Source organism: Salvia splendens, chromosome 6 (assembly GCF_004379255.2).
Source record: "Salvia splendens isolate huo1 chromosome 6, SspV2, whole genome shotgun sequence".
NCBI lineage: Eukaryota > Viridiplantae > Streptophyta > Magnoliopsida > Lamiales > Lamiaceae > Salvia > Salvia splendens.
In genome coordinates, this window is record NC_056037.1 from 3,851,001 (window position 1) to 3,871,024 (window position 20,024).

General features: G+C 38.8%; 3 protein-coding genes across 8 annotated transcripts; 2 read left to right on the plus strand and 1 right to left on the minus strand.

Moving 5' to 3' along the window:
* The first annotated feature begins 416 nt into the window (after positions 1 to 416).
* LOC121806337 (protein NETWORKED 1A-like) lies at positions 417 to 7,589 on the plus strand. 4 transcript variants are annotated; one of them, XM_042206335.1, is made up of 4 exons: positions 417 to 637; positions 1,469 to 1,693; positions 2,047 to 6,146; positions 6,235 to 7,589. In XM_042206335.1, the coding sequence occupies exons 2-4, from the start codon at positions 1,591 to 1,593 to the stop codon at positions 7,381 to 7,383; spliced, it is 5,352 nt and encodes a 1,783-aa protein (XP_042062269.1). In that variant the 5' UTR covers positions 417 to 637; positions 1,469 to 1,590; the 3' UTR covers positions 7,384 to 7,589. The 4 variants fall into 4 exon arrangements, with proteins under 4 accessions (XP_042062269.1, XP_042062270.1, XP_042062268.1 ...); XM_042206336.1 differs by having other exon boundaries at positions 1,527 to 1,693; XM_042206334.1 differs by having other exon boundaries at positions 418 to 637; positions 1,552 to 1,693.
* Positions 7,590 to 8,304: 715 nt separating this feature from the next.
* On the minus strand, positions 8,305 to 10,861 carry LOC121809936 (40S ribosomal protein S3a-like). The gene is made up of 7 exons (XM_042210785.1): positions 10,803 to 10,861; positions 10,633 to 10,680; positions 10,403 to 10,508; positions 9,645 to 9,782; positions 9,380 to 9,565; positions 8,817 to 9,017; positions 8,305 to 8,587 (listed from the first exon to the last, which is right to left on the minus strand). The coding sequence occupies exons 1-7, from the start codon at positions 10,811 to 10,813 to the stop codon at positions 8,495 to 8,497; spliced, it is 783 nt and encodes a 260-aa protein (XP_042066719.1). The 5' UTR covers positions 10,814 to 10,861; the 3' UTR covers positions 8,305 to 8,494.
* A 2,336-nt stretch (positions 10,862 to 13,197) lies between these two features.
* On the plus strand, positions 13,198 to 17,890 carry LOC121808393 (ubiquitin carboxyl-terminal hydrolase 2-like). 3 transcript variants are annotated; one of them, XM_042208862.1, is made up of 4 exons: positions 13,198 to 13,437; positions 14,173 to 14,850; positions 14,980 to 17,104; positions 17,458 to 17,890. In XM_042208862.1, exons 2-4 carry the CDS (start codon positions 14,190 to 14,192, stop codon positions 17,657 to 17,659), a joined length of 2,988 nt encoding a protein of 995 aa, XP_042064796.1. In that variant the 5' UTR covers positions 13,198 to 13,437; positions 14,173 to 14,189; the 3' UTR covers positions 17,660 to 17,890. The 3 variants fall into 3 exon arrangements, with proteins under 3 accessions (XP_042064796.1, XP_042064794.1, XP_042064795.1); XM_042208860.1 differs by having other exon boundaries at positions 14,173 to 17,104; XM_042208861.1 differs by having other exon boundaries at positions 14,184 to 17,104.
* Positions 17,891 to 20,024: the final 2,134 nt, after the last annotated feature.

Genomic DNA, 20,024 nt, shown 5'->3' on the forward strand with positions numbered 1-20,024 from the left:
AAAACAATATTCCAATTCTCTATATATTCCACTTTACATTAATACAATTAGTGTTGTAAATTTAGGAAAACACCAATCCATACTTGAACTTCACATATTTATTTCTTTTTGCATCGCGTATACTCTTTTATCAAATTCCGAGTTGGTCACATAATTGCTTTCGAGTGCGATTAATTTCTGGATAACTTTTACTAAATCAAATTTAATTCATTCCGAATCTAGATCTAAATCAAAGCGTCGGTCACGCTGAAACAATATTTTGTAATATCCCAATTAAGATTAATTAAATAGTTAAATTTCCAATATTGCGTCATTTTTCGACCATCCCATATTTCGTACACACACACACTTAATCCCATTTAAAATTATCGATATATACATACAGACATATGTACGTATTGTTAGAGATAGAAAGATAAAAAAAATTGTTTTTAGTGCACTTTTACAGCATTCTTTCTGAGACCTTTGTCTGCACCAACAAAAACCCGAGCTTGAGAAGAAAATGCCAACCAGATTTTAGAGAGAGAGAGAGAGAGAGAGCTGAGATGCAAAAAATGGGGTGAAGTGAAAATTAGCGGCTGGTGTCGATTCATATCAACAGCTGCTGATCGCGATTCTGTTTCTTTGCTTTTAATTTGTAAGTTTTTAGCAAATGTTTATGTATTCATTTTCTGTTCTTGCTCTGGAATGTAAAAGTTTCATTTTTAAAGCTTTTTGGGAGGCCCATTTGCAAAGATTCTACTTTTTGCTGCTTTTCGAAAGCCCCATTTGCAAAGATTTGTTCTTGTGATGCTTACTATTGTTTGGCTGCTCTAATTTTGTGAATGTATATGAATGTTGACTCTTTTTAATATTTTTATTTTTTTAAAAATTTCACTTATGGAAATTATGAAGTTGTTGATCTGAATTTTTGCGAAGATTCTGTTTTTCTGGACTTTTAATGAAGCCATTAGCATGAAATATAGCCTCTTTTCTCAAATAAGTATTCTTTATAGAATATATAACCTCTTTGTGTCGCCAGATTTGGTATATTTATAATGTCTTACGAGCTATCTTTTCTGTTCAATTTCAAAAATTGTTGTTTCCTTAAAACTTTGCTATGCTGTAAGTTGGATGAACATTAGCACCTTTATTTGACATCGACATATCAATAGGATTTGTCGAAATCCTGCAATTATTAGTACATTCTCAAAAAAGTGAGTTCTTGATAAAGTTGCTTATCATTCATTTCCTTTTTCTCACCATTAACAAGATTTACCTTTGCAATCATCATACCAAATTCAGATAATCCATATATGCTGCACATGTGTTCAGATTTTAATTGCATTTCCACTGATTTGGAGGCATGTTAGATATATCTTGGTAGAGATAGATCTCTGGCATTATGTTTCTTGTTTCGGAAGTTATATTGAGGTGAAATGCCAATACTCGTGTGAATCTTTGAACTCATCGTTTTGCATCTTGTTAGGCGTGTGATAGTTCTCAGTGTTAACTGGGCATTCATCAACAATTGTTGTTCTGTTAAGGGTAAACATAACGCTGTTTTCTCAGAGGGCGAAGGGAGTTGCATTTTTTTTCTCTGCTGGAGTTATGGCCAACTTATCTCATTCTGAATCGAGACGATTATATTCGTGGTGGTGGGATAGCCACAACACCCCAAAGAACTCAAAATGGCTCCAGCAAAATATCACAGGTATAAACTCAACTTTTGTGTTAATGGAAATTGGCTAGGGATCTCAGTGTGTCTCTTTTGCTTCTGAATATGTTGTTATTAGAATGATGGATGAGAATATATGATGCCGTGCAGTTGCATTTCTTCTTCTGATGTAATGCACATCCCGAATCATGACTTTGCTTCACGTTGTTGTTTTTTGATCATCATATAGGATTTATTTTGTACAAGTTTCTTTATACCATCGACTGATGCTTGTTGAAAGCAGTGGCGTCTTTTCTCATTTTGGTATACGTTATTATTAGTAGTGATATTGAAAGTAGCGGTGTCTTTTCTCTTTTTGGTATATCAAATCCGCATTTATTGGTTGACAGATATGGATGGCAAGGTTAAGTGCATGATCAAGCTCATCGAAGAAGATGCAGATTCCTTTGCTAGGCGGGCTGAAATGTACTACAAGAAACGCCCCGAGTTGATGAAACTGGTCGAGGAGTTCTACCGTGCCTACCGTGCATTAGCTGAAAGATACAACCATGCAACGGGGGAGCTCCGTCATGCTCATCGAACAATAGCAGCAGCGTTTCCTGATGAAGTTCCTTCTGAACTCACTGATGAGGGCGATGTGGATTGCATGCTTGAGAACACACAGGCGAATTCTCCGTCTGATCAGAAGGAATCTGATGGAGCTATGAAAAAGAGCGGATTAAAGCAATTAGAAGAGATGTTTGGATCGAATGAAACATCGCCTCAAGATGCTCTAGTGCAGCTGTCAACTGAGAATCAGAATCTCAAAGATAAGATTCTTAGTGAGACTGAGAGAGCAGGAAGCGCTGAAATTGAAGTTTGCAGTTTGAAGAAAACGCTTGCTGATATGGAAGTCGAAAAGGAGAGTATCCTGCTTCAGTATCAGCTATGCCTCAAAAAGCTGCTGGAGATAGAGGGGAAGCTGCGTCATGCGCAATTGGATTCAACGAGACTCAGTGAGAAGGCCGGTAGAGCAGAAACCGAAGTTGAAACTTTGAAGGAAACCCTCATTCAGTTGGAGTCTCAAAAGATTGCTGAAATGGTGAAAAATGAAGAGTATTTTGAGAAGATATCTAATCTCGAGGCTATGACTTCTCGCATGCAAGAAGATATGAAGGTCCTTGACACCAAAACATTTGCAGCGGAGAGTGAAGCACAAACACTGAAAGATGAAGTGTCGAGATTAGAGCTTGAAAAGGAAGCAGCAGCGTGTAGGTACGAGCAATATCTTGGAAAGATATCGGAGTTGGAGAACATAATCTCTACTAAGGAAGATGAGACAAGGATGCTTAAGAAGCAAGCAGAAATGGCTGAAGGCGAAGTTTCAAAACTGAGAAAGGCCGTTGCTGATCTGAGCAAGGAGAAAGAAGCTTCTGCTCTCCAATACAAGCACTGCTCAGAAACGATATCCAAGCTTGAGAGAGAGTTATCTAGCACAAAAGATGAAGTTGAATGCCTTAACCACGAAGTCTTGATTGGAACTTCGAAGCTCAGGACTACTCGAGAGAAGTGCAATCTGTTAGAGATGTCTAACCAAGCATTGCGTATTGAGGCTGATGATCTGGCAAAGGAGATTGCAATGAAAGATCAAGTGCTCTCGAGTAAGCAGGAGGAGCTCGAGAAACTTCAGTCTGGTTTGCATGATGAGAGCACCCGGCATGCACAAGTTGAGGCCACTCTCGAGGCTCTGCAGAATCTGCACTCTCAGTCCCAAGATGATCAGAGAGCTCTTGCCTCAGAGCTCAAAGAGATGCTTCGGATGCTAGATGACACGGAGGCAAGCAAACGAGGTTTGGAGGAGGAGCTTAAGAAGGCTAGGGATGAAAATCATAGTTTAAGTCAAACTTCGTTCTCTTCACCCGTGTCTATGGAGAATATGCAAAATGAGATCCTTAGTTTGAAGGAGATTAGGGAGAGGCTCGAAAAGGAAGTATTGCACCATATGGGCATAAGCACATCCCTTCAACATGAGATTTCATGTTTGAAAGAAGAAATTGAGCACTTGAACAAGAGTTACCAGGCTTTGGTTGAGCAAGTGGAAGCAGCAGGTCTCAACCCGAAATGCCTTGGGACTTCAATGAAGAGCTTGCAGAACGAGAACTCGAGGATTAAAGAGATGCAAGAAGAGGACAGCAGGGAGAAGGAGATTCTCCTAAAGAAGTTAGAGAGCATGAATGAAATCTTGAAGAAGAAAGTAGCAGCTGAGAAGTCCCTCTCAGACTTGAATGGTGAGCTGGAGACATCAAGCGACAAGGTGAAGGCGCTGCAAGAATCCTGCCAGCTCCTCCAAGGAGATAAGGCCAGTCTTGCTACTGAGAAAGCTTGTCTTCTATCTCAGTTGCAAGTGATAACTGAGACCATGAACAGTTTAGTGGGACAAAATGCTGTTCTTGAGAACTCGTTGTCTGCAGCAAAAGTTGAGCTTGAAGGCTTGAGGGAAAAATCGAAGGGATTAGAGGAGATCTGTGATTTGCTCAAGAATGAAAGGTCATATCTTTTGTCTGAAAGGGACAGTTTGGTTCTTAAGTTGGAAAACGTGGAGAAAAGACTTGAAAGCCTAGATAAGAAGTTTACGCGATTGGGACAGAAATATGCGGACTTAGAGAAGGAGAAGGAAGCCATGCATTCCCAAGTGGAAAATCTCAAGGTGTCGTTAGGTGAGGAGAAGCAGGAACGAATAGGTTCGCAGCAACTAAGTGAGATGAGGATGGCTGGACTTGAAACCGAGATCCATCTCCTCCGAGAAGAAAACAAATGGAAGAAGAAAGAATCAGAAGAGGAACTTGAAAAGGCTACGAAAGCACAGTTTGAGATATCAATCTTTCAGAAATTCATTCAAGATATGGAAAACAAGAATCACTCCCTCATCATTGAGTGCCAAAAACACGTTGAGGCATCTAAATTGGCCGATAAAGTGATTTCAGAGCTCGAGAGTGAAAGCCTTGAGCAGCAGGTGGAAGCTCAGCTCTTGTTGGATGAAATTGGAAGGCTGAGGTCAAGCATATACCAAATTTTCATGGCCCTCGAAAGCAGTCCAGATTGTGCACCCAAGGACAATGGCGAGAGTGAGCAAGCTTTGGTGCATCAGATTCTTGGAAGTGTTGAAGATATGAAATCTGACGTCTCCAAAAATGAAGATGAAAAGCAGCAGCTCTTCGTTGAAAACTCGGTTCTGGAGGCCCTCCTTGAGCAGTTGCAGTCCAAGGGCATGGAGATCGAGCTGCAGAAGCAGCACTTGGAACAGGATGCTGAAATCATGGCCAAGAAACTTGCCATTGTGAATAGTGAAAAGGAAGAACTCTTAGAGATGAACAGACAGTTGAAATCAGAACTGAGCAATGGTTATCAGGCAGCTTTCGTGCTACAGGCTGCTCTGGCAAGTCTCTGTGTTCGACAAGGTGATCTGCAAACGGCTTATAATGCATTACACGAAGCACACTCTCGAGCAAAGCAGGAAAGTGCATGTTTGCTAAAGAAGTTCTCTGATCTGATAGAGGAGAAACGTAGAGCGGATCAACATAATGATGATATCCTATTGGAATTATTGGCAAACACCAATCAATCTGCCATGTTGAAGAACTTTGTAGCGGAGAAAATTGTGGAGTTGAGATCGCTACTCGAAGATCTGAACAATCAACATGAGGTGAACAGTTGTCTTGGAAGGGAAATGAATGAGTTAGGGGGAACGCTTGACCTACAAAAGGCCGAAAATCTAGCCCTCAAAGACGCCGTTTGCAGCTTAGAGTCTGAGATTCAAGAAATCAGAAAATGCAATGTTCAAATGAAGCAGGAGATAGCAAGTAGTGCAGAGAGGTTAATTCAGACCAAGACGAAGCTCTTTGATACAGAAATGCAGCTTGACGCTACTGAGAAGCTTAACTCCACATTATTCACAACAGTAGCTGAGCTGAAGATCGACGTTCATAGGTCGCAGCAGGAAGCAAAAGATCTAAAGAAGAACGAGGCCCGTCTCTCCGAAACTAATTCCACACAGATGAAGGAAATTCAGAGCCTTCACAAAGTCAAAAAGAAATTAGAGTCTGAACTTGGTCTACTTCATCAAGAAATCGAAGAAAATGTTGTGAGAGAGCAGACACTTAGTATTGAGCTCCAAGGAATGAACAATGAGTTTGAACTCTGGGAAGCCGAAGCAGCTACTTTTTGTTTTGATCTTCAGGTCTCTTCTGTCAAAGAAGTTCTGTTAAAGAATAAGGTTCAGGAGCTCACTGGGGCATGCCAGAATCTTGAGCATAAAAATGCTGAAAAGACATCGGAGATTGAACAAATTAAAGGAATGATTTGTCTCAAGGAGAGTGAAATCAACGGACTGAAATCCCAACTTTCAGCATATGATCCTGTCATAGCTTCCCTAAGAGATGATATAACACTCATAGAACACAATGTACTACGTCGTTCTAACCTTAAAGCTGCACACAGTCAAGAGACAGAGGTAATATATCCTTTCTTGCAAGTAGATTGAATTTTCCATTTCTTCAAGTTCAAGAAATTTACTATGTACAGTTTCCTTCCCTTATTAGCAGTTTCTGGAATTTGCCATTCCTAGTGAAGCCACATCTCAGATGCCTTCGGAAGATCAATCCCTTCATAGTTTGCAGAATTTGCAGAAGAGAGTTAAGGTAGTCGGAAAGTTGATGGAAGACTTGAACAAACCTGTTTCACGGAGAAGATCCAATTCGAAGAGCAAACAAGAACCAGTGATGAGTGAGGTTGACCACCCTAAGATGCAGCACAACTTTGGTAGAGATAAGCATGAACGCAGCAGCAAGAAAGCGTATTCAAGTGAGCTAAATGACTCTCCCAAGTTGCAGAAAACAAAAGCCAAAGCCTCAGAAGCCCGAAATATGATGCTAATGAAAGATATTCCTCTTGATCAAGCTTCTGATAACTCATATAACTCCATGAGGAAGACGGGGAATGCTGGCTCTGATGATCTGATGCTTGAGCTGTGGGAGACTGTCGAGGATGGCAACAGAGATAAAACAATTGGGGAATCTCTTAGCATATCGCGCAAACCAAAGGGAAGGTACAGAGTTTATGATCAATTACTACCATCCACTGATTCAGATATGGAGAAAGAGTTGGCTGTGGATAAGCTGGAGCTCTCATCTAGATTCGCCGAGCCTAGTCAAGAACTCAACGACAAATACATCCTCGAGACACTTGCCTCTGATGCTGAGAAGCTGGAATGTCTCCAGGTGGCACTGTGCGACCTGAGAAGGAAACTTGAGGCGAACAAGAAGAGTAGAAAGAGCAAGAATATCGATTTTGGAGACGTTAAGGAGCAGTTGCAGGAAGCAGAGGATACATTAGTGCATCTGATTGATTTGAATGTTCAGCTAGTGAAGAACATAGAAGATTGCCCTCCTGAAGAAATGGCATCTCCAAGGCTGAAAGAGACGATGAAGACGTGGAGAGTCAAGGTGATGGAGCAAGCTGAAAAGGGGTCCGAGAGGATCAGCGTGCTGGAACTAGCCGTGCAAAAGATTCAGTTCGTGCTGTCGAAGGTTGAGGATGAAGGGAAAGGTAGCAACAGATTCTTGAGGAGCAGAGCTGTGATTTTGAGGGACTTCATTAACAGTGGAAGGAAGAACAGTGGGAGGCGAAAGAAGGGCCCGAACTGTGGGTGTTTCAAGCAATCAGCTAGTATAAACAGAAGCCGCTATTGAGTTATGGATTTGTCTTAAAGACTGATTCTTGAATGGTGTTGGTAGGTTTATTATTTCTTTCAAGTTAGTTGAGACAGACTGATCTCTCCTAAGTTGAGAGGAACTGTAATAACTAGATGCTCAGTTTGTGTATTTTCAGCTCATTATTATGTTGGTGTTAGAAATATTTGTGTTTCATATGCAAGAAACCCAGTTTGGATCTTCAATTTTGCTGCCTTCAATTCTTGTCTTTGATGCTTGATTGTGTAGGTTATTGTAGACACGTCTTCAATAGTAGTCCTATAATAATATATAGATTTCTAATGTATATCAAGCTTAGAAAATGGAAGGAAAACTTAGATAAAGAATTAGTATGATTCTAACTTATTTAGAATATCACTGGATATTAATTAATGACTTATATTTTCGATTACTATGCTTTTAAATCTTTGATCTATTATTGGCCTCTTCAGTGTAGATTAATGATTTCTATGCATTTGTAGAATCTTTAATTTACTAGTTGGGTATAATGGATTAAGTGTTTAGCTCTAATACGTTTAATTCTATTGGAATGATAAACAAAAAAAAATACTACCTTCTTCTTCCACACTTCTTCTTCCACATTAGTGTCACATTTTGCCATTTTGGTCAATCACACAATAATAGTCACATTTCACTTTTACCATAAATGATAAATAAACCCTATATTCCATCAACTCTAATAACATTTTATTCTAAAACTACACTAACTTATTCAACTAACTTTTCTTTACATTTCTAAAAATCCACCCCCACATTAAATATGAAACTTTGTGGGATGGAAGTAGTACTTATTGCCACCATATTTTTGCAATAGGTGCAGTTTTAGGAATAATAAATAAATTTGTTATGTTCATAAATAAATAATGTAGGAAACTACTAGTAATATGAGAGACACAAATATATCAAAAGAAAGTTTCTCTAAAACGAAAATTCAAAATTAATTGCCGAATACGAGTATTCTGAATGAAAACTTCCTCTACTCGTTAAAACAAAATCTCATACAAAAACTTCCAAAACCAATATTGTACCAATTTTAAGATAAAACTAAATGAGTAACAGAAGATGCATCACAGAGACACAACAAGGCCATTTAGGCACCAACAAGTTCAGTTGGCTCAGCAACTGGCTCCTCAGCTGGCCTATCCAATTTCGAACCAATATCTTCAGTGTAATCTCCATGAACCTACACAACAAACACCCATGAATCATTTCAAACTGCGCTATCTTAATTTCAGTTAACAGAGATTACAAATAACCACGACAACTAGATATTTAAGGGGGCAAAGTCAGTGTTCATTTCAGTTCTTCTGAAACAGGTAGAAAGTATACATATGATTTGTTTAGGTTAAATTGTTATGGTTTAGGATTTTGTAAAGCTGAGAACATTCATGATAGAAAGAAACTGATCTTACCTCCATCAACTTGCCAAGATCAAACTTTGGTGCTTTCAAGATCTTAACCTTTCTAATATACACATCCTGCAACGGATAGATGCTTGAAGTAGCTTTCTCAATTTCTTTCCCAATGGACTCAGGAATGAACTTCTGAACCAATTCCTTCAGATTGCAGGACTGTGCTTGGTTAACCATAATCTCCCGCATCTTCCGCCGAATCTAGAAATTTATCAGCAAAATATTTAAGTACCAAAGCTTGATAACCTATTGATGGTTCATAAAACTCCTTCCATTTCAGAGAGAGGTTCATCACTTCTGATGGGATGGGTTTTGAGAAATTGTTAGGCAAGTGTGTGATGAGTGGAGAACGGGTAGTGATTGTATACCACTTTGTTATAGTGTTAGTGGTGGTAAGCCATGAGTGGTAAGTTGATACAGATAGAATATGAGTGTTGATGTGGGACATACCAAAATAGTAAAAAATGAACCTTTCTCTGAGCGGGAGGAGGTATGAAGCTACGGACTTCATAGAGTCCAATACAAATTATATAACAGTATATAATAAATTTGTAGGTATGCACCTGGCGAACTTGGCTGCCCTTTGCATAACATGTGACCTTCTGCTGGTTCACGCGCTTTTTGGTGAAGGCGATGCAGAACATTCTTAATGTGTAGGCATCAGTTGTCTTCACATCAATATGAGCCTCAATCAGTGATTTCCTTTTCCTCACAAGTGATCTCAACTTGTCTGTCGTGAAGTCCATACCCTACAAATTACACAAATCAAGAAGATCAGCCAGGGATGCCTCCACCACAAGAGAATAGCAGAAATTTATACGCACATACCCAGAAGTTAGTGAGAACATTCTTTCCCTGAACATCTTCTACTCTCAGACGGATCTTTCTGTAGGCATGATCCTCATCACCTTGAAGATCAGCCAAGGATGCCTCCACCACGCGGTGCTTGAGACCTTCTGAGGCAATCTGAGAAGAAACAATAATGCTATTATAGCAAACAAACAAGAATATAGGCTAAACAAAAAGAATATAACTTTGATACAACCATTTAGGGTTACAGAAAATGCATAGACTTCCTGTCCATCAGAGCATAATCCATAACACTAATTGTTTCAGAAAATTATAATTACAGTATGATCACATTTTGTGAGAGTAGCTCAAGATAATGAACTCAACAAAAAACATGCTTGTCTTTTTAACAAATGAACTCATCAGTTAAGACATAGTATAACAAATGTTTGCCAGTGCCAAAAATCAGCGTATGTGTAATAAGTAATAACAACAATATACTGAGGTCCATTGATTTCTATAAGAGCCAATACTGTACATTTTCTACTCTTATCCAAACAATGAGTAGAAAGCGTTGGATTGATAGAAACCAAGTAAAAAAAAGGCAAAACATAAATGTAGCAAGGGAATACAAGTTCAACTAGGCAATGTGCTTATAACATCTGGATCAAATTAATGAATAATTAAAACACATGCATTGTCAATTCCTCTAGGATCATAAGCATTCAAATCAAAACAAATATAGAAAACTGGAAAACAATGTAATCCATAAAGCAAAAAAAGGAATAATAACGCACTTTGGTACCCTGAGTACGGGTGATTAGGGTTTTCCCAACGTTCTTGTTGCTGAAAACTGAAGGAGCTTTGATATCATACCACTCCTTCTTTGCAAACGGATCGACGCTAAAAGAGCAACAAAAATGTTTAATTAGCATAAACTTCAACAATAGATTATATTCATAGATTTATCAAAAGCTTCAAAAATAAAATTAAGCGGACAAAATCGAAAAAAGAGGTAGGCACTCACGCCTTCTTTTTGCCTCCCTTCTTTCCCTTGGAAATCCTCTTATTCTTTCTGCATCAAATAAAATTCACGAATTATCAAACATCAAACATTCAAACATCAGCAATTCAGCATATTCTACAAGGAAAGAGTGTACTGCGCGGTTGTATGGGTAGAGAGAGATGGAGAGATACCCGACGGCCATGGTGGAAGACCAGCTGAGGTTCAGAAAGAGAGTGAGTAAAACCCTTGTTTTTGGTTTAAATAAAGGGCCGTTTAGGGCTTTGGCGGTCGTAATGGGCTTTCTTATTTCAAGTTACGTGAAATAATATATTGGGCCAACTACTGTAAGGCCTAATATTTAATTGTTCGAACAATAATAATATTATTATGTCATCTAAAATAGACAGAATAGATTTTTTTATTTTCAAAATATATTATTTGGAAAATAAAATGCATAATTTTCTGACACGTCAGATGCCATCTACTAATAGGCAGTTAACAAAAAATATATTTTCCGACAGCTAGGAAGAAATAATTCGCCCTTTGCTTTTCCCAATTTGTAAAACCTTTTGTGCTAGAAACATAAAACTATACAAGTGTTGTTCAAATAAAATAAAAATGTTGGAACATATTAAACAAATAGTAATGACCTGAAATTTCCATAAAATTAGTTTCATGTTTGTAGGAAATAAAAAGATTTGAAATGTGTCTATATAAATATTTGAATTCAAAATCGAAACTGTGGGGTGTAGATTTTGGAAATAGTAATTTTGGAAAATAAAATAATAGTAAATAGTAAATGTAAAAAAAAGGGAAAAGTGAAAGATTTTTATCTCAATTCTTAAGAGCATCTCCAATGGCGGACGTCCGGTCGGACGTCGCGACGGGCGACCGGGACGTCCGCCATTGTGGCGTTTAGGGTCGGATACGGACGTCCCGTGAGGACGTCGGGTGTCTTCGGACGTCGGCGCGACGGGCGGGCGGACGTCCGCCATTGTGGCTGATGCGAAGCTTATTTCCTATTCTTTACCCCGGATTTCATGTTAATTATAACTCACCAAGTCGTGCTTTGAGTGTAGTTTCGGGTGTTAGAAGCTGGAAGTTCGTCGGAAATGCATAGCTGAGATTCCAGAGAGTTCGCCCGGTCGGGCGTTTTGATGTCGCTAAACGCCCGGTCGGGCGTTTCCATATTGTGCATGCGGAGTCCAGAAAGTTCGCCCGGTCGGGCGTTCTGATTTCACTAAACGCCCGGTCGGGCGTTTCCCTCGAGGCCATGCAGTAGCCTTTCGCCCGGTCGGGCGATTATCTCCTTTGAATTCGCCCGGTCGGGCGTTTTAGTCGCGTAACTGCGATTTTGCAGTTGACCCAGCGGTTGATGGATTAAAAAGGCTGGGAAAATGAATTGGAAGGGGGGAACGAGACAGAGAAAAAGACAGAGGGAGAGAAAGGAGGAGAGGAAGAAGAGAAGGAAGGCATTCCGGCCATTATTCCGACCATCCATTCCTGAATCCCGACTCCACTCGACAAGAGCATCACACCTATGGTTTTATTTCTACATTCTACCATGTGTATAGGCTAGGCTCTCTTTGTTGATCCGAGTTGTAATCTAGGCTTGTGTATTTGTTTTAACACCTTGAATCGTATGTTTGATACCAACAATGTGTTTGATAATTAAAATGCTACGTTTTTTGCTAATGATGTAGTGTTGTTAAATCTTAACTATTGTCTCTTTAACATAGCTTAGGATTGATCGTTTGTTGGTATGCTTTCGATTTAGAACTGTTCAGGGGATAAATTGATAGTGGATTAGGTAAGTGATTATAGTAGACGACATTTATTCCCGCGCATCCGCAGGAACTAAATGTCGTTGAAAGTTGGTTCATGGAACAAGTGTTCAGCTGACTGTGAACTATACGTCGTAGACATGTTCAGTACACGCGATTAGGTTGATAATTATAATCCCGTCGTATGTTTCGTTGTAAATGTTGTAAAACAACGCAAGCTTAGTGAGCAACTTGGAGTGACCTGTCTTTCTCGTGTCAAAAATCTCATTTTAGTAGCTTAAATTAGTTAACCTTCTCAAAATCAAAACAAAATCTTTATATGCTTTGTGTAGTCATATTAAGTGTAAGCAATCTTGCCTCCCTGTGGATCGACACTTGAAATACTACTACGATACTGTATTCTTGCAGTAGTGTAGTATTATTAGAGTTAAAATAATTGAACTTGATAATCTTTATACATTGATTAAGAACTCTAAAATATCACATCAGTGGCGCCCAGTCGGACGTCCCGTTTTTAATTTTTTTTTTTAAACTCTATATATACGGCTCGTTGAATTTTATTTCCGATGAAGTTGTTAATTTTTCCCGTTCGTATTCTCGGTCAAATTTTATTTCCGTAAATGTTAATTGTTTTATTTGTTAATGTATGATTTTTTTTAATTGCGGGAAGGGTGATGGGAAGGGCGGATTGTGCAGGGGAAGTCCTAGTGACGTGGCAGGAGGTGTTTTTAGGATGTTCTAGTGGATGTACTAGTGGGATGTCCGCCCACTGGAGATGCTCTCAGGGAACCCTCCACACACACAATTTCACTTTGTCACTCACACACATCACTTGCGGGACGCACACTCAAACACATTCCTCCGTCGGCGAAGCCGCGCCCACCAACCCCTATCCCGATCACCGCCATATCTGACTTATCGCCTCTCTTTCTCTCTCTGTCTCAATCTCTCTCCCGCTGCACGAACACAAATAGGACACCTTCCATATCTTTCTCTGCGTCACAGCTGACCGGCTGTCCGACGCCGTTGTTGTTGATTTCCGGTGAGTCTAGCCTAATCGTGCCTTTGCTTTGTGTTACTAAACTCCCTATATCTCCTATTCATTCAGTTTCATCCTCATTTGAAAGCTAGGGTTTGGATTCAAGTTCTTCCCCAATTTGAAATTAAGCAAAATTACGTGTAAACCCAATCTTTTGATGCTTTCCTAAGCCTCGTTGAGAAGTGAATAGAATGAAATTGTTGAACTTAGAGCTTGAACGTAGGGGCAATATGGGGTTTTTTTTATAAAGTTTTGGAAACATGGTTTGATAATTAGATTCAGTATGAGAATTTACTTTACGTGCATAACTTAAATTTAGATTGTGAGAAAGGTGTGTTCTTGGTAGAAGATGTTTTGGGACAGCCTATAGCTAAATGTGTTGGTTGATGATTTTTACAAATTTCTGAATAAATGCGTTCACAGTAAGTTAGGTATTTCTATTTGGGGATATATTCTTAATTTCTAGACTAAATTTGAAAAAAAAAGTGAATCTTTATGCTATAATACTTGAATTGGTGTATGAATATTTTAACTTATAATTTGATTTTAAGTTGTTGGTTTGGAATTTGGAACAAGGATATAATTTGATGTCTGAGAATCACTAGATTGCTCGTGTAGATTCGATCTATACTAGGTTTTAGGGGTGCCTGAGTTTAATTTCCACCCTTATATGAGATTGAGTATGTGTGTGTGTGATTCTTGTTTTTGTTGTTTGTGTTGATGGTTCCCATTCATTAGATGCTATATAGGCAGTAATGGGGAAAAAGGTGAAGAAGAAGGCAAGGAGTGGTCTGAAAGAGAAACGGGATCCCTCGATCTCTCAAACGTCAGTTCCAGTTCCTCATGATGTCACAAGCAATGCTGAAACACCTGTCAATGGAGTTGTGGTTATCAAAGATAGGGGAGTGTGTTCCCATGTTGATAAAGGTATCAACTTAGACAAACTTTCTGCCAAGCTGAGGTCTTCTGGATCTGCAAACTGTGAAGATTGTAGGGGAAATGTGGCTGATAGACGAGCAAAGAAAGGGCAAGGTAAACATGGGAAAAAAGGAGGGGCGAATTCAAAATCTGAGACAAGAGCAGTTTGGGTTTGTTTGGAATGTGGGCATTATGCCTGTGGAGGCGTTGGATTGCCAACCACACCTCAGAGTCACATTGTCAGGCACTCAAAACAGAACCATCATCCGTTGGTGGTCCATTATGAGAATCATCAGTTGCTTTGGTGTTTCCCGTGTGATAAACTTGTTCTTAATGGAAATTCAGAAGACCATAAGCATAAAGAGGTCTTAAACGAGGTTGTCCAATTGCTTAAAGGGCAACCTGGTGAAGGATCGACCGTAGATGTTGAGGACGTCTGGTTCGGCAGCGCTAGTGTTACAAGTGCGGTGAAATCAGATTATTCTCTAAGCACTAATGGTAAGGCTGACTATTCGATTAGGGGCTTGTGTAATTTGGGAAATACATGTTTCTTCAACTCGGTCATGCAGAATCTATTAGCTATAAATACCTTGCGTGATTATTTCTTTAAACTAGACGAATCTGTAGGTCCTCTAAGTGCTGCTATGAGAAAGCTTTTCCTTGAGATCAGCAATGAAGGTGGATCGAAAGGGGTAATTAATCCCAGATCCTTACTTGGTAGTCTCTGTACCAAGTCTCCACAGTTCAGGGGATATCAGCAGCATGATAGTCACGAGTTGCTTAGATGTTTGCTCGATGGAATGTCAGTAGAAGAGTTGAGTTTCAGAAAGCACAGCAAATCTTGTGAGGTTTCGGTTAAGGATCCGACGGTTGTGGATGTTATCTTTGGCGGACAACTTTCTAGTACAGTTAGTTGTTTAGAATGTGGGCATGCATCAACTATTTATGAACCATTTTTGGATCTATCGTTACCAGTTCCTACCAAGAAACCTCCTCCCAAAAGGAATCAACCTCCTCTTCGAGGCAAGAAGCCAAAACTGCCTCCAAAGAGAAGCACTCGGAATATATCTAGAATTAGCAAAGAATCGAATAGTCTACCAAGAAAAAGTCTTCTTGACCAATCAACCAGTGGAAACTCTTCAAGTGAAGTGCATTCTATAGCTCAGCCAGCTGAGCCATTGGCACTTGCTTTGGTTGATTCGGCAGTTTCAGATCCCACTGGTTCCAACAATGTAGCTCTTGATATGGGTTTATCAACTGAGGTTCTTTCAGCTATCCAAACTCCCAACAACCACCCTGCGGATCAAGCAGTTGTAGAGCAGGCAATCTCTTCTGATGTATTTTCATGGTTGGATTACCTTGACCCTTGTCCAGCATCAGAAGAGGTCGATACTGTCTCAGAAATTAATGATACTTCAGCAGTCGATCATTCTGCAAAAGAAGATGTTCAACCGCAAGATGCCTCATCATCTGTCACATCAGATTCGAGGACTGAGAATAATTTGGAAAATTTAGCTCCTGAAATCCCCTTAGACAATGCCAAAAACTGTGATGCCCCTGAGCCTGGTGTGGTCAACCAAGAATGGAATGCTTCTCTCCAGTTTGAGAATGAACAACGTATTAAACCCGATTCTGATGAAAGAATATTGGCAGAAGGTTCACTTACTGAGGACCGTGTTGAGTGTGATGGAGGGAAAGATCAGAGCACTCCTTCATGCAGCCAAATATGTGCGGACGATTCAAATACTTCACAGAGGGACAATGGTGACTCTTCAAAGAATCTGGATCCCAAAGTTATGTCATGTCAGAATCGAGAAGCTGTTACATCTAGTGTTAAGGTGAGCAGAACAGACACTGAGGTTTCGTCAGCCATAGCTGGCAAAGAACAAGAATCTTTAGATTTTGATGGATTTGGAGATATGTTCAATGAACCCGAGGAGTCCTCTGGTGCTAAGACCTCGGGGAATCATGGTTCTGTGGCTAATAATGGGGTAAACGGAAGTAACAGTGATTCTGATGCAGGTGAGGTTGATAATGCTGATGCTCAAGTGACTGTTGAGAGTTGTTTGGCTTTCTTCACGAAGCCAGAATTTCTTTCCAAGGATGAGCATGCTTGGCAATGTGATAATTGTTCAAGAATCTTGCGAGAACAAAGAGCAAAAACAAAGAAACTTCAGAAGCCTATATCTGACGCTGTGCCAAATGGTTGTGAGGATAGACATCCAAGCGGTGATGGAAAAACTTGTGATACAGAGAAAAGTATGAATGGTAACACAGAAGTTGATCCTTCTGATGGCGAGTTGCTGCCCCATGATAAGGAGATTTTGGAGAATGGGAAATGCATGCTTGGAAACCACGTGGTAATTGAGATAAACGGAACTGAGATCCAGTCAGAGAATGCGGAGCTTCAGGCTACAAACGCATGTCCTGGTTCGTCAGAATGTTCAAATTTAAGTAATCAGAGTCTTGATCCACATCAAGGAGAATGTGATTCTGAAAAAGATGGGTCTGCTGGAAGTGATTTGCAATCTGTGAAGCGTGAAGCAGAAGTCAGTGAGGACGAGGATGATGACTCAGAGAAATTGAAAGCGAACAGGGATGCAACTAAGAGTATACTCATCAGCAAGGCTCCAGCTATTCTAACAATCCACCTTAAGAGGTTTAGTCAAGATGCCAGAGGCCGCTTGAGTAAATTAAACGGCCATGTGAGTTTCTGGGAGACAATTACTCTCAAGCCATATTTGGATCCCAGGTCCGGTTTCCTTCATTGTGCTCATATGTTTTGCTGTTTTTGTTGTTTAGTTTATATATTACCTTGTCATATTATAGCTATATAATTATTCTGTTTTACTTTTAGTTTGTTTTTCTTGGTAGCTGGATGTGATTTATTTCCTTGTCTCTACCATAAACCAAGCCTAAGTCCCTAGATATCCTTTTCTTTTGTGAAATCATAGTAAGACTTTTGATCGAGGAATCAGCAGGTATCGGCCTTCTGCATTATCATGTTTATAATTTAGGAAGCATTATTGTGTTTTGTTGTGAAGAATGCAAAATCTGTAATGCATGCAGAAATATGTATTGATAGTTTTGATTTTGAATCTGTAGGTGCAGCGATGACAGCTGCACGCCCTCATACCGTCTGGTTGGGGTCGTGGAGCATCTAGGGACGATGAGGGGTGGCCACTATGTCGCGTATGTTAGAAGTAAGGGTGCCTGGTATCACGCAAGTGATGCTTATGTGCGCCAGGTCTCTCTCGACGAAGTCCTGCGCTGTGAAGCTTATATTTTGTTCTATGAAAGAACATGAAGAGGAGAGATTACACATTTGTTCATTTATTTGTTTTTCTTCTCACAATTTAGATACACACAGATGAGAGAGAAAGGGAGAGTTGGAGAGTATAAACGACTAAATTTTGGGTATGCAATTATGCATTGGTCTTAAAAATGTGAGTTTTCATTCACATATGATCAGGTGTTGCAAGTGCAACCATGTAAACCTTTTATTTTTTCTTTTCTAAAAGGTTTTAATTACACTAAACTCCAGTATTTGCTTCATTGGGTGTTACTGAATTTATTTTTTTCGATTCTATGCTTGTGAACAAAAGCAACCAGGATGCATTATTTATTTTACTATTGCAAAACATTTGTTACACTCACTGTTTGATTAAAATACCCATTGAATTGAAAATTTTATTTCATAAGATCATTTTATCTATTAACTAAACACTTTGCTCTATCCCCATCATTAATACCGTCACTCACATCCCCACTTCAAGAATAGGGACCAATTGATTTTGGTGGGAAATTGAGACAGGGACAAAATATATCAAGATATAAGCTTAAAACATTAGTTTTGTTCAAATTTTTAGCTTGGGTGGAAGACAAGATGCCAAGTTGCTTTAACATGATTTATTTAATTTTCCCCATGTAATGATCATGGTATGATCCTCGTTTTGATTCAAATGACACTTATTGGAATCTTTGATTAAACGCACTTCCAAATCCCATGATGGATTATATTTTATCTCATTAATCTAATCTCACATTGATGGATCGTACTTGTCTACAAAACATGAAATTTTGAACTTTTTTACTCGATTCCTTAGATAGGAAATGTTAGGCAATATTCCATTTCATGGTCTTGTAATAAAAAGTTAGTCCATACGATATATCTTATAAAAAATGACATAGTGTATATCTATTGAAAATGTCAGCATAAATAATTACAATATTATTATCTTATTGATTTTTTCGCATACCAAAATTGGTATGTCCAATTTTCAAAATAATGATACTGTATCAAATTTATTATAAAACGTATCATAATTCAGTTTACAAGAATGTTCCAGCTTTGAAGTTCAATGATGGATGTATTTTGAGACCCACATTCAATTAATAATGAATTTTGTTATAACTCATTCATCACCACTAAATTCTTTGTATTAATAACTCTTCCCAATTCCTCTCGCTCTCAAGTACTTCCATGGCCACTCCCTTAATAAATTCTATATTTGGATCAACCTAAATGTGATCGTATTGTATGATTGTATCATTTCGAGTTCGATTCTTAAACAAGTACTCTCTCTATAAGTTTATTTTATTATTTTAGATGTCCTTATGACGTGGCAGTGCAGTGAAAAGTCCGTATGACGTGCCAGAAGGTGTTTTTGGAAATTTCGCGGGGAATTCGGCTGGGAATTCCGCGCCACTGCTGATGCTCTTATAGTTTAGTTTATTTTTACGGTTTTCATTGTAATTTTCGTCTTCACGTTTGTACCATTCTTTTTTCTTTGATATTAGTAGTTGAAGTTCCATTTGTATATGGCTAAAGTTTTTTTTCATATTTCCAATATATTAACTTTGTACAAAATTACTACCCTCATAAATCATAATACACTCAATCAATCAATTTATTAAAATTCATGCGGAAATAAATAAGAGTTTCAACGAGAACGGCGGCGCAATCATTATTAATAAATTCATGCGGAAATAAATAAGAGTTTCAACGAGAACGGCGGCGCAATCATTATTTTGCACACTTAACATAACATAGTTTGCTAAAAAACTTAGCCTTCCTAGCACTCATCAATACTTTTCTAAAATTTTGCATTTTATTATTATTTCATATAAACCTTTACCTTCCTCTTTTTTCTCGTACGAAACTATATAATGTGATTATGGGTTGTTGGTTGGGGCCTAACGAGAAACCAATGCCACAGCCATCATTTTACCAAAATAAATATTATCCCTTTCCATAATCATTGACATATAATTTAATCAATGTAGTAAGTGCTGTTTTGATGATGACGATATTATGATTCCGGCTCTTATGCTATTTTTAGCATGCATTAACAAATAATCTAAAGCTAAAAGGCTTTCCAAAATAGTTCGTGTTCACGGTTTGAGCATAACAAATCAAATGTGTTTTTACTAATGAGATGCTTAAGGCCATCCACTACGCTGTCCCTCCATCGTCTTCCCACCGTCCTTTAAACTACTATTTGAGGGCCCCACTGTACTTTATTCTTCCATCCCTTAACTAAGGGACGGAACCTGCAACCCTCCGTCCATTAACCGTCCCTTAAATTACTATTCATTTAATTTCATTTTTTATTTTTTTTCCAACCCAATTCAATTAAAACAAACACACTTTATTAAAAAACACACAACAT

Excerpts from the sequence above, each read along its gene's own strand:
- LOC121806337 (XM_042206335.1), top strand. The coding sequence starts at position 1,591 with ATGGCCAACTTATCTCATTCTGAATCGAGACGATTATATTCGTGGTGG. Across the intron at positions 1,694-2,046 it reads GCTCCAGCAAAATATCACAG|ATATGGATGGCAAGGTTAAG; the intron begins GTATAAACTCAA and ends ATTGGTTGACAG. Across the intron at positions 6,147-6,234 it reads CACACAGTCAAGAGACAGAG|CAGTTTCTGGAATTTGCCAT; the intron begins GTAATATATCCT and ends TTCCCTTATTAG.
- LOC121809936 (XM_042210785.1), bottom strand. Across the intron at positions 9,566-9,644 it reads ATGTTCTCACTAACTTCTGG|GGTATGGACTTCACGACAGA; the intron begins GTATGTGCGTAT and ends TGTAATTTGTAG. Across the intron at positions 8,588-8,816 it reads ATCTTGGCAAGTTGATGGAG|GTTCATGGAGATTACACTGA; the intron begins GTAAGATCAGTT and ends TTTGTTGTGTAG.
- LOC121808393 (XM_042208860.1), top strand. The coding sequence starts at position 14,190 with ATGGGGAAAAAGGTGAAGAAGAAGGCAAGGAGTGGTCTGAAAGAGAAA. Across the intron at positions 17,105-17,457 it reads AAGCCATATTTGGATCCCAG|GTGCAGCGATGACAGCTGCA; the intron begins GTCCGGTTTCCT and ends TTGAATCTGTAG.